The following is a 13,803-nucleotide window of genomic DNA, read 5'->3' as shown; positions in this document are numbered from 1 at the left end:
GGTCACTTACCTGTATTTTGCGAAACCTGCACTCCTTTGCTAGGAGTGAAGAGAAGTGCCTGGTACGCAGCGGCCTTGTTCAGCTCATGGATCGACTGTGTAGCCTGAGCAGTCAGACTGAGTCCAGCTCCAGTGAGAAACAAACCAAGAAGCAGAAGGTGGCCACCATGGCCTGGGCCGCCTTCCAGGTGCTTGCCAACCGCTGCGTTGAGTGGGAAAAAGAAGAAGGTAAGAAGCTGAATTCCTTACTAGAGCTCACTGAGTTCTTTGGTGTGTTCGTTTACATTTTTGTGCTGGATGTTGGCAAAGAAAGGCTTTTTTAAAATTCCATAATCTGATGGGTTTAATCAGTTGACAATTTCATGGGGGCTTTTTCATTATATATAGTATGGTTTTATGAAATGATATCCTAGCACCCTGGATAACCCCAGAAAATTGAAAAGGTTTTTTTTTTTTTTTATTATCATCTTGTCAACACTGTTAACAGTGTCCAGATATATTTTCAAAGTGATTTTTTAGTTGCATTTTCTTTTCTTTTCTTTTTTTTTTTTTGAGACAGAGCCTCAAGCTGTCACCCTGGGTAGAGTGCTGTGGCATCACAGCTCACAGCAACCTCCAACTCCTGGGCTCAAGTGATTCTCCTGCCTCCACCTCCCAAGTAGCTGGGACTACAGGCACCCGCCACAACGCCTGGCTATTTTTTGGTTGCAGCCGTCATTGTCGTTTGGCGGGCCCAGGCTGGATTCAAACCTGCCAGCTCAGGTGTATGTGGCTGGTGCCTTAGCCACTTGAGCCACAGGCGCCAAGCCTTTAGTTGCATTTTCAAGGCAATCTTTCTAAGTTATGTTTTCAGTGACCAATTCAATTTTAAAAGTAAACTTTTTAATGACCAATTCAATATAGAAAGTAAATCTGAAGGATAAATTTCCCCATAATATTCTAAGTCTGTGTATACTACTTATTTATCTGTTTACACATTTCACTGTACATTTTTTTTTTCTTTTTTTGGAAACAGTGTCTTAAGCTATCTCCCTGGTAGATTGCCGTGGCATCATAGCTTACAGCAACCTCCAACTCGGGCTCAAGTAATCCTCTTGCCTCAGTTTTTTCTATTTTTAGTAGAGATGGGGTCTCACTTTTTGTTCAGGCTGGTGTAGAACTCGTGAGCTCAAGCAATCCACCCGCTTTGGCCTCCCGGAGTGCTAGGATTATAGGTGTGAGCCACTGCCACTGGCCTCACTGTGCATTTTAATGTCTAGAGCGCCTGCTATATGCCAGGCTGATGATGCAAAAGGCATTGTCTTCTCCTTAAGAAATATGGTCTGGTAGGGAAAATAGACCAATGAACAAATATAATAGAACCTCTGTAAATCAACCACCCAAGAGACTATAACAAACTGGTCAACATAAGGAACTAGGCCTAGTGTACTGATATGTATGTGTGGTACATATCTAGTCTATGAAAATTAGGTCAACTTAAGGAGGTGAACAATGGAGGTTCTACTGCATGTACAGTGTAATCCATGCCACAGTCAAGGTGGATATAAACTGCTGTAGGAGTATAGAATTTTCTAGGTACCAGCCGGGCTAGGGTTCAGACAAAGCTTCCCAGAGAAAGTGACAAGCAAATTATTCTTGAAGGATGAAGAGAACTTTCAAGCACAACAACTGGCAAATGTACACTCAGGGATCTAAAGGAACATGGGAAGTTCAGGAAGTGACACTTTGTGTCAAGAGCTTTTGTGGCTCTTATAAGTGCTGCTTGGGGGGCTCTGGAACTACAGTCATGTGGAAAGATCCAGAAAGGAACATTATGAGTTAAAAAAATCAAGATGGGGCTTGGTGCCTATAGCTCAGCAGCTAAGACACCAGCCATATATACCAGAGCTGGCTAGTTTGAATCCAGCCCTGGCCTGCCAAACAACAATGACAACTACAACCAAAAAATAGAAATAGCCAGGGGTTGTGCAAGCACCTGTAATCCCAGCTACTTGGGAGGCTGAGACAAGAGAATCGCTTAAGCCCAAGAGTTTTTGTTTGTTTGTTTGTTTGAGACAGAGTGTCACTTTGTTACCCTCGTTAGAATGCCATGGTGTCACAGCTCACAGCAACCTCCAGCTCTTGGGCTTAGGTGATTCTCTTGCCTCAGCCTCCCGAGTAGCTGGGACTACAGGCACCTGACACAATGCCCGGCTATTTTTTGTTGCCGTTTGGCCGGGGCCTGGTTCAAACTCGCCACCTTTGGTACATGGGGCTGGCACCCTACCCACTGAACCACAGGCACTGCCCTAAGTTTGAGGTTGCTGTGAGCTGTGACACCACAGTACTCTACCGAGGACAACAAAGTGAGACTCTGTCTCAAAAAAAAAAAAAAAAATCAAGATGGGCAAGGTGCAGTGACTCAAGCCTATAATTGAGGCGGGAGGATTGCTTGAGGCCAGGATTTAAAACCAGCCTGGGCAATATAGCAAGACCCCGTCTCTACAACAAAAAGAAAGATTTAGCTGGGTGCCGTGATGTGTGCCTATAATCTCAGCTATTCAGGAGGCTAAGGCAGGAGGATCACTTGAGCCCAGAAGTTTGAGGTTGTGGTGAGCAATGATCATATCACTGCACTCTAGCCTGGGTGGCAGAGACAGACCCCTGCCTCAAAAATAAATATATTTAATTAAATTAAAAATCAATATATTTTTATCACCAGTAAAATGATAATTCATCAACCAAAGTATGTTCCTTGGTTACATATGGATTAATTATATTCAGTTTTTATTGAGAGTAATGTGTCCCTCCATCATTGAATTTTTTTTGTTTTTGTGGGGGGAGTTTGCAGTTTTTAGCTGGGGCAATCTGGAACCCGCCCCCTCCAAATATGGGGCCGGCGCCCTACTCCTTGAGCCACAGGTGCCACCCAATGACTTTTTGAAGTAATTTATCTTTTTTATGTGGATATATTATCTAATGAGGGGAACTAAATGATGCACAGAGTAAGATAAAGAAAAATTAATCAAGGGCAGGGCTTGCCCTACTCCTAGGCTCCATGGCTTCCTCGGGTTTTCACTGAGCTCTTTCTTTGTTTCACTCTGAAGGTGGTTCCACAGAGGCTGTGCACTCAGGTCTGGCCCGTCAAGTCTCCAGCCTTCTCACTAACCATCTTGCCCGAGCAACTGAGTGCTGTGGCAACCAGGCTGCTGGAAATGATGCCCTCCAGGATGTCCTTAGTCTTCTCAACGATCTCTCAAGGTATGAGGGCCCAGCCCAGAGTTACTTCCTTCTTGAATGATTGGAGGTAGGTAGTCTTTTGAAACCTCTCAATTACTAGGCAGTTTGACACACCCCTGCCTGAAGAAAAATGATAGGGAATAAAGTCTTGAAACATAGTATTTAGTTCCAAAATATAAGGAGTTTTTAGGTGAATAGCTATAGCATAAAATAGCATATTATCATTTCCTTTAATACCTTACTGGTAGCAGCCGCTAGCCTTTTGAGTGGATGCAGTTGTGTTCAGTACCCTAAAATCTTACCCTCATTATAGCTGGATTAAATAATAATGAGTCAAGGCCTGTAATTAGCTCGCTTTCTCATGCTGTGTCTTTAAAAGAAGAAACTCTGTGGTTACTTAATGCCCCCTGTGTGAGCCATGAGGCCCATAAGAACTCGTCCACCCATGATTGTGTGTTCTCCCACTTTCCACTGGGCTCTATATGCTTTCTTTGTGGAATGTAACCGGTTCTGCTGTGGCTGATCCCAGAAGCCTATACAATACTATGTAATATCTTTGATCTTGAAACACTCGTTAAGAAGGAATAAATGACAAAACTGAAAAGCTCTTAGTTTGGGTTTCTAAATCTTGGAGCTCCATGAAATCACCCTGAATCTAGGATCTCAAATAAACATCAGAGATCAAAAAATTTCAGAAATCTTTTGAGTATTATTGGTCTGATCAAATGTTTATTTAAAAACCTGATTCTAGGGCGGCGCCTGTGGCTCAGTCGGTAGGGCGCCGGCCCCATATACCGAGGGTGGCGGGTTCAAGCCCGGCCCCGGCTGAACTGCAACCAAAAAATAGCCGGGCGTTGTGGCGGGCGCCTGTGGTCCCAGCTACTCGGGAGGCTGAGGCAAGAGAATCGCTTAAGCCCAGGAGTTGGAGGTTGCTGTGAGCTGTGTGATGCCACGGCACTCTACTGAGGGCCATAAAGTGAGACTCTGTCTCAACAACAACAAAAAAAAAAAACCTGATTCTAGGCCGGGCATGGTAGCTCACACCTGTAATCCTAGCACTCTGGGAGGCTGAGGTAGGCAGATTGCCTGAGCTCAGGAGTTCAACACCAGCCTGACCAAGAGCCAGACCACTGTCTCTAAAACATACCTGGGTGTTGTGGCAGGCACCTGTAGTCCCAGCTACTTGGGAGACTGACACAGGAAGATTGCTTTAGCTTCAGAATTTGAGGTGGCTGTGAGCTATGACACCATGGCACTCTACCAAAGGTGATAAAGTAAGACTCTGTCTCACACAAAAAAAGTAAAAATAAAAACCCAATTCTTCTTCACAAAAGCATAGTGCCAAATCCATTTCTTCGTGAAATTTGATTTCATTGGTTTGTTTACCTCATTTAGGGAACTCTTGCTTCTATAGATCTGTATTTCTAGCATAATACAGGGTAAACACCCTTTATCCCTTTTTTCCCAGGAGTCACATAGGTAAAGCCATCCTGAGCCAGCCAGCGTGCGTGTCCAAACTCCTCTCCCTCCTGCTTGACCAACGTCCATCTCCAAAGTTGGTCCTTATCATTCTTCAGCTGTGCCGGGCAGCCCTGCCACTGATGAGCGTAGAAGACTGTGGCAACGTGGAGCTCCCACCCTGGAGCTACTCTGTCCCCTCCCTAAATAGTGAGCAGGAGGATCCCAGCGACCCAGCTTCCAAGATCGCCTCCTTGCTCTTAGCAAAGCTGGCAGATTATGTGGTCCCAGGTAAGCAGCTCCTGAACAGGAGGATGGCACTGCAGGGCATGTGTCCTGTGCACACTTACACCCAAGCTTCTTATGATAAAAGAGAGACAGAGAAGGGAGCAGGGGTGGCGGTGAAGATTCCAAAACCAGTATTTTTCATGTATAGTGGAGCTGTAGTTTTTCTGAATAGGTTTTGCTTTTTTCTTAAAGGATGTCAGACCGTTCTTTCTCCTACTGCTTCCGAACCTGATACCGCATTGACAAAAACCAGTCCTAAGAATTCCTTGAAAGGAGATAAAGACCCTGGAGAAGAGAGTGAAGCAGTAGACGGCAAGCTGTCTATATTTATCCATAAGCGGGAAGACCAGTCATCCCATGAAGTCCTCCAGCCATTGCTAAGGTGACTGTATATGATTGTGATAGCTACATGTCATCAAGCACTGCCCATGGCGCAGGCACTGTGCTACGTAAGCCCTTTCATATATCAACTGTCTCAGTCCTCTTAACAACCCTAGCAAGTACACATGGTGACTGTCATCCCTGTGGTGACACATGAAGAAACTGAGGCAGAGCTGAAAAGCACATGTAGGCCTTTCTGGCCACAGAACCCAAGCTCTGAACCACAACTTGGTACCACCTTTCTGAACCCAACAGAGATCTAAAGCCCTGTTGACAATGTATTGTTGTCTATGGGAAGTCTACACAGTGACTTGGGCTTTGCGAAGGAATAATGAGGTTTGGTTTTCAGGTATTGGCATCCTTTGGCTTTTGGTAAATTTAGGGATACCATTGGCTGTGAGTTAGAGAAATAAGAGACCCATTTTTTAAAGCTTTAATTCAGGCCAAGCCTGGTGGCTCATGCCTGTAATCCCAGCCCTTGGGAGGCCAAGGTGGGTGGATCGCCTGAGCCCACAGGTTCGAGACCAGCCCGAGCAAAAACAAGACCCCATCTCTAAAAAAATAGCCGGGCATTGTGGCAGGCGCCTGTAGTCCCAGCTACTCAGGAGGCTGAGACAAGAGAATCGCTTGAGCCCAGGAGTGTGAGGTTGCTATGAGCTATGATGCCACAGTACTCTACCAAGGGTGACAAGTGAGACGCTGTCTCAATAAATAAATAAATAAAGCTTGAATTCAATGAAGTATGACTAGGAGGGCTACTCAATAAGGAAGTAAAAACATAATTGTCTAAATATTATAAACCAAAGGGCCTTATTTGTGAGATCCAGGGCAAGAGGAAGGGCTACCATCTAGCACAAGGGAATTTAGAATAGATGTTTATGTCCGTGGAAGAATCCTGTCTTCAAATAAATGATCTGAGGATGCCATTCTCACAATTGGATCCCTTGTCTACCAGTATGGCAATGGAAAGCGTTTATGAAATAATGGCATAAACTGAGTGGGGCTTAGTGACGAAGTCTGTACTCTTAGGCATTGCAATACATCATAGTACAAATTTAGTGAAAGATATTTTGGAGAACCAATTTTAGGAGGCAGAAGAAGCTAAATTATTAGAAAGGACAATCCAGTCGTTCTCCCCAAGACACCAAGTTCAGGCTGTTGTTCAAGTTCCCTTGCTGTGAGATTTACAAGATTTCTCATGTACCTCCTGTGTGCCATGTTCTGCCTTTATTCTAGGTTCAGATTGTTGTTTTTGTTCTGCTCTTTCATTTACGCATCATTTTTGTGTAGATTTTTAGATATTGTTACTAAAAACAGCTGTTGTTTGGGCCCTATAATTAAGAAGTAATAAATCATTTCCTATTTGAAAAATTGAGAATCTTACTGTGGATTTTAAGAGCCAACTTAAGTTCTAGCTTATAATGAGAGCCTGACTGTGCCTGGGTGAGCCCAGGGCGTGCGACCCACCTATCACAGTGCCCGTAAGGTATGCTCCGCTCTCTGCCTGCCTTTTTTAGTAGCTCAGAAGGACGGCCCTTCCGACTTGGTACTGGCGCTAACATGGAGAAAGTTGTGAAGATGGATCGAGACATGACCAAGGTAACGTTATATGGGGAAACCTGCTCCAACAAAACCCAAAATTGAAGAGTGTTTGCTATGCTTTAGGTTTTCAGGAGAAATTTATTTTATTTTATTTTTATTATTATTTTTTTTTTTTTTTGCAACAGTCTCACTGTGTTGCCCTTGATAGAGTCCTGTGGTGTCACAGCTCACAGCAACCTCAAACTTTTGGGCTTAAGTGATTCTCTTGCCTCAGCCTCCCAAGTAGCTGGGACTATAGGCACTCACCACAGTGCCCAGCTATTTTTTTGTTGCAATTGTTTATCTGGCCCAGGCCAGGTTCGAACCTGCCACCCTCGGTGTATGTGGCTGGTGCCATAACCACTGTGCTATAGGCCCCAAGCCAATTTCAAGAGAAATTTAAAAAAATATATTAGCTCAAGTTCTCATGAAGAGGCAGGGTGAGAAATTAAGGCCAATGGCTTAACTCAAGCTGTTTTAAAGAGAACTAGTCTGCTTGAGGCCAGGAGTTCAAGACCAACCCAGGCAACCTAATGAGACCCCATCTCTAAAAAATAACAACAAAAAATTAAAAATCACGGGTGGCACCTGTGGCTCAAAGGAGTAGGGCACTGGCCCCATATGCTGTAGGTGGCGGGTTCAAACCCAGCCCCGCCAAAAAAAAAAAAGGCATAGTGGCACATGCCTATAGTCCCAGCTGCTCAGATGCTGAAGCATAAAGATTGCTTGAGCCCAGAATTTCAGGGTTACAGTAAGCTGTGATCATGCCTGGGTGACCAAGCAGGACCCTGTCTTAAGTAGGTAGGTAGATACTTCGATAGATAGAATGAACTAGTCAAAATCAGTTTGTCACTAGTGCTAAATTACAATAGGAAACTTTTAGTTTTGACCTAAATTGTTTTTTTCTTATCAAGAAAAGGAAGGCTTATTAACTGTACACAACTTTGAGGTGTACCAACTCCTGCTTGGAAATATAAAATGTTGGGTTTCAAGGCAGCTGCCTGTCTCCTAACACGTCAGGGTTTCAGGCAGCTGCCTGGATCCTCAGTTCTTGGAGTGCTCTTGGTCGACTTCTCCAAATAAGACAATCATGAAACAAAGTTTATTGAGAAAGAGACAGATAGATTTATAGACTAAGAGCAAGGTATAGGGTTACAGGGCAAGATACATTCACCATAGACAGCAAATAGGCCCCTATAATTGTGATAAAGAAAAGGCAAGGAGTCCTAGAAATTTTTTCTTAACTCTTTAAAGAAAGTTTTATGGCCTACAGGCAGTTTGAAATTAAAGAGAGGTGAAAAATTGCTAAGAGAACAACAGATAATAAGAATTACAGGGCAGCGCCTGTGGCTCAGTGGGTAGGGTGCCAGCTCCATATACCAAGGATGATGAGTTCAAACCCGGCCCTGGCCAGCTAATACAGCAGTGGCAACTGTAACAAAAATAGCTGGGCATTGTGGTGGGCGCCTGTTGTCCCAGCAACCCAGGAGGCTGAGGCAAGAGAATCGCCCTAGCCCAAGAGATGGAGGTTGCTGTGAGCTGTGACGTCATGGCACTCTACTGAGGGTGACAAAGTGAGACTCTATCTCAAAAAAAAAAAGAAAGAATTATAAGGCAAATTGCTTATAAAAATATAAAAATGTGCCAACATATACAAATGATTATAAAGAAAAAGAATAAAAGCAACAGTGATTTATCATTTTTCACCTATCAGACAGGTAAAGTTAAGAAACGTTGATAAGTCCCCATTATTGTCAAGGTGAGAGTCAATATCTATTTTCAAGTATTCAGAGAAAATCACATAGCATGTTCTTGAAAGTTTTGTCTGAAAAACAAAATAGAATCGATGTACCCCCCCAATCATAAATAGTTATGGGATTGGTTAAATAGTTACATCACATAATGAAATATTGTGCAACAATGAAAAATAATGACGTAGATCTACATATACTGGCATGGATAAATACCCTTTGCTAATTGGAAACCTGTGTGTGGTGAGACCCCATGATTATGTGTGTTGGAGTTGGCAGGGAAGAAATCTAGATGACAGATAATTATCTTGTGAACTGGGTGAGGGCATGAGATGTTCGTGGAAATGTAATTTTCCAGATATATTTTACGTTTGAATTTTTAAAAAATGAGCCTACGTTGCTTAGGTAATGGGGGTGCTCAAAAAGTATAGCACTGGGAAAAGTGAAATGAGTATTCTAAATGTCTGCAAACTGACCCCCAGGGTGGCTGTTGTGAAGTGATTACAGAAGAGGCTGCAGCTGCCCTTCGGAAAGCAACCAAATGGGCACAGTCAGGCCTCATTGTCAGTGTTGGGCCCCCTGTAGAGTCTGTCAACCCAGAGACTGTGAGTGGACTATCCACAGGCGACAAAAAGAAAACCGCTCAAACCTCCATTTGCCGAGAGAGAAACTCGGAACTTGCAAGGTAAGATCTTTCCCCCAAGTAGAACCTATCAACCTGGCTCAGATTTACTTTTTGCCTTTTGGATTTTAATTTTCTATCGTCCCCTTGACCTGCTGCAAATGGAGAGTAAGGGCTAAAAATACCTATTTGTCATAGTAATTGCTCTCAAAGCAGAGTCTGGGAGTGTGTCAGAGAGCAGTGACCATCTAAGTGGGTCTCAGATTGTCATGGAAGATAGGGAAATGCTTCTGGATGAGTAGAGATTTATAGCCAGAGGATTCTTCTGAATACTGGTAAACTCTGGTATTCCTACCTTTTTTTCAAATGATCCTTCTCCACTGCACACGTAAACTTCCTTCTAGGAGTAGAAGAGATGAGCGAGTGCTGCCTCTGGGAAGTTTGCACAAAGTGTTTGGCACGTGTGTACCAAAAGTAGCACGGTGGGAGACGCCATCTTCCAGTAATTCGCCAAAATGACGAACACAAAGGGAAAGAGGAGAGGCGCCTGATACATGTTCTCTAGGCCTTTTAGAAAACATGGAGTTGTTCCTTTGGCCACATATATGCGAATCTACAGGAAAGACATCAAGGGAATGGGTACTGTTCAGAAAGGCATGCCACACAATGTTACCAGGGCAAAACTGGAAGAGTCTATAATGTTACCCAGCATGTTGTTGGCATTGTTGTAAACAAACAAGTTAAGGGCAAGATTCTTGCCAAGAGGATTAATGTTCGTATTGAGCATATTAAGCACTCTTAAGAGCCGAGTTAGCTTCCTGAAACGGGTGAAGGAAAATGATCAGAAAAAGAAGGAAGCCAAAGAGAAAGGTACCTGGGTTCAACTGAAGCACCAGCCTGTGCCACCCAGAGAAGCCCACTTTGTGAGAACTAATGGAAAGGAGCCTGAGCTCCTGGAACCCATTCCCTATGAATTCATGGCATAATAAGCATATAACATAGCACACAGGAGTACCAGTGGACCCATTTTTTAGGTGCAAGAACCTATTTATTCCCCATGAGCTCATGGCATAATAGGTGTACAGCATAGCACACAGGATAACCAACAGACCCCATGTAACAGTGATACAAGGTGCTGGAACCTATTTCCCATGAATTCAAAAATCAATCAACACTTTGTCACATTCAATGGCAAGGTGCCTCCCTGAGCTACTGGAACCTCTTCTCTATGAATTCATGGCATGGCAGATACAAATAATAGCACAAAAATGTTTCTTGTTCATTCACTACAAGTGTGATTATTTTCCCCCAAAAGTAGTATTAAAGCAAATTTTAATGTGTCCTAAAAAAAAAAAACAAGTAGCATGGTGACTTTCCTCCTTCCTTGTGGCTTATGTAGTGAAACGTTTGAAATCCATTATTTCAGAGGATTCTTCTGATACCCCAGAGAATATGAGAGAAGTGATTTCTTCCTAATGAAAATGTAGCATTTAATTTTTTCATTCAATAAAATCTACTTTTTCTTATATAAATAAAAGATGTTTCCCTCTGATGCAAACCCGGAAAGCCACTTCTCTGCACTCTTAACTATCCCTGGGCATCAACAGTTTTCCACGTTGACACTTGCAGGACTGATCCCGTCCGCCCATTTATCAGTGGGCATGTGGCAAACAGCATGGCTGCAGAAGTGATCGCCTTGCTACATAGCTTGCTAATGGCACCTGAGTCAAATGCTGCTCAAATATGGACCACAACAGCAGAGAAGGTTAGTACAGTGTTGCTGCTTAACTGAGGAAGTAAGATGAAGCTAATTAGAATTATAGCCATGCCCAGCAAGGAATACTTTTAGGAAGAGAGATTCTCACATTAGCCAGATTTACCTATTACCTGTTTTCCCCTGGAATTTGCTTTGTTTTAGTAATCTCAACTCTGTTAACCTACGTCTCCTGTCAATGCTGGTTCTGATTTTGCAGAAGACAGGACGGTATTCTCAGGGAAAGAATGACAGTGCTTGTTTCCTCTTCTTGCTTATGTTAGATTGGCACTGACATTAGATCATGCAGCCTAGCTTTCTTGGATTTGTTAAGTGTACTCGCTAAGCCCAAGGAGGCCACTGTGTGACTTACACTGCCTGAGTGCCCTGTCAGTGAGTAATTCATCATTACAAACAGTCATCCAGTTGCCTGAAACCAGAGATCTGTAATCAATTCCTCCTTTCCACAGTCACCCTTCAAGTGAACCCCTTATAATGTGTCCTAATGTAATTGAATATTGACAAGTAGGCAATATGCTGGGAATACTTTCCTTCAGATAAATCATTTCTTTATTTTAGGGGTTTTAGTAATGCAATTTTAGTTTGATTCTCTCATTCTCTCTCTCTCATACAGTTGTTTATTTCTAGTTCTGTCTGATTACATTTTATGAGTCACAGTGTCACTGCCTATAGCCTGATAGTTTTTTGGTCCCTCCCATGTCTAGAGTGCCCTCAATACGTGAGACCCAGGCACTGTTGTAGACACTTCACCGTTCTTGGTAACAAAACAACCAAAATGTTAACAACAAGTGCATGGGCTGCTTCTCACATTTAGGTTTTGTCTCGTGCACTGATGTACATTCCGCAACTGGGGAAATATGCAGAAAGCATTCTGGAAAATGGCAGCAGCAGTGGCAGGAAACTTGCCAAACTCCAGAGAATTGCCCGCCAGGCTGTTGCCGCACTGTGTGCCCTTGGAGGGTTCAAAGAGACAATCAAGATAGGATCCGAGGTTCAGGTAACCAACTACCATTTGCCCCTAGTCATCATTTCCCCCACATACAAACATCCATTGATTTACTGATTATCTATAAGACATATACCACTCACTCAATTGAACAAAACAACCTGTTCCTTCAAACTAAAGAATCTGAGAAACTCTTGAAATCTAATCCACCCTATGCTACAAATTATTCGGATATGAATGCAAACTACATAATGCTAATTATAATACTTGTCCCCTGTCATATCATTAATATCAATTTTAGAATTGAAAGTTTCAGATGACAGCATGTTGTGATCATCTGGCTGTTAGATTTTAGAACCTATTATTTAATTCACGACCAGAATTGGTATCTACATAAGAATAAACTACTGCTATAGTGCTGATAATAACAGCTGTAAATTTACTTCTTCCTCTTGTCTCATGAGACAGCTCCTTGCATAGCAGTGCTGGGCAGGTAGTGCTAACTCATCTCTGTCTCTAGGTTTTAGGTAGAGGAATATCAGGAAGCATTGGAGTAGTGGCTTCTATCAATGAACAGGAAGGTATAGCTACAGTCAGATTCCCACCTATAGACTGTAGAAAGACTTCGCAAGCATCAGACACATTGACTATTCCATTGTCTAGACTTTGTGTTCCAAGATCAGAGGTAAGGTGATTTTTAAATGTTTCATAAAATGTCACTGCAAATGGTAACCATAACTATACTAAGTAATGTACATGCAAAATATAAAAGTGCAAATACTTGGTTAATCTTAAATTTTACTTGTGATGTTTCTCTACATATTGGTTATAATTATTTAATGGTAACATTTGTGTGAAAATTTTCATCTAAATGGCCGAATTTCATTTCTTTGTTGTTTGGGACTATTCCATAGTATATAATATTTTAATTGTTTTGATATGGTTTACAATTTTCTGTGTGATTTTATTTTTTAACTCAAAATTTGAGAATTAACTCCAGATAATAACAACACCCTCATTTCTTATAAACTAACTACTTGAATTTAACTTTTTGCCATGCCCCTCCCACCGCCATCAGGCATTGCCTCTTCATAAACTGTCCATTACTGAGAAGGTAGTACAGGCAGTCCAGTCCATGTTGCTTCCTCAGGAGGGGAGTCTCTCTATTCACACCTCACTTCCTGCAACAGGAGATGGGTCAGCTCCTGTGATGGCAGTCGTTCGGCTCCTGGCTGAGATAAGAACAAGGTGAGCGCCCTCCTCAGATTGCCTGATATGCTGAGGTAGTACAGGTCACCAGCGTCAGGGGTCTTTGGTGGGCCCCTCCACCCCTGGCTTAGTAGTTTCACAGCTGGAAGCTCATGCCAAGCTGAGTAACAGAAACCATTCTCTTACACTGTGTTTACCATACTTTGTTGCATTCCCTGATCTCTGGAATTTTTGTTGCATTCCCCTATTTCTACGCTGACAAATAAAGTTTAGCTGTTCACCTAAGAAGATAAACAATTGAAAGTCAATGTATTGTACACATATGTAAAGCTCCACTGATTTGCTTTGGTAAAAAAAATTTGTTCTATCACAGAAATAACTACCACTTTTTTATATGGTTCAGGCCACATTATTGCATATCTGGTTTATCATTTTCCAAGCTGATGACGGGAAAACTAGGGCTTACAAGCTGTTGATGTTAGAAAGGAAAAGAGTCTTTTTCTGTAAATGCACGCATTTACCATTAAATAGCAGTAACAAGCTTCTCTTTTGATGATGGAACTTCTTAGAAAGT

General features: G+C 42.6%; 1 protein-coding gene across 6 annotated transcripts in view; it reads left to right on the top strand.

Moving 5' to 3' along the window:
• The window catches only part of HECTD4 (HECT domain E3 ubiquitin protein ligase 4), a 213,402-nt gene that overhangs the window by 136,441 nt on the left and 63,158 nt on the right, over positions 1-13,803 (top strand). For all 6 annotated transcript variants that reach the window (XM_053588942.1, XM_053588943.1, XM_053588941.1 and 3 more), the window contains exons 34-43: positions 44-228; positions 3,087-3,240; positions 4,688-4,968; positions 5,158-5,347; positions 6,864-6,945; positions 9,161-9,363; positions 10,930-11,065; positions 11,889-12,071; positions 12,541-12,705; positions 13,099-13,268. In XM_053588942.1, the coding sequence (XP_053444917.1) occupies positions 44-228; positions 3,087-3,240; positions 4,688-4,968; positions 5,158-5,347; positions 6,864-6,945; positions 9,161-9,363; positions 10,930-11,065; positions 11,889-12,071; positions 12,541-12,705; positions 13,099-13,268 (1,749 nt within the window). The remainder of the gene's footprint in view (positions 1-43; positions 229-3,086; positions 3,241-4,687; positions 4,969-5,157; positions 5,348-6,863; positions 6,946-9,160; positions 9,364-10,929; positions 11,066-11,888; positions 12,072-12,540; positions 12,706-13,098; positions 13,269-13,803) is intronic.

Source organism: Nycticebus coucang, chromosome 4 (genome assembly GCF_027406575.1).
Source record: "Nycticebus coucang isolate mNycCou1 chromosome 4, mNycCou1.pri, whole genome shotgun sequence".
NCBI lineage: Eukaryota > Metazoa > Chordata > Mammalia > Primates > Lorisidae > Nycticebus > Nycticebus coucang.
This window is presented reverse-complemented; position numbering and strand designations above follow the sequence as displayed.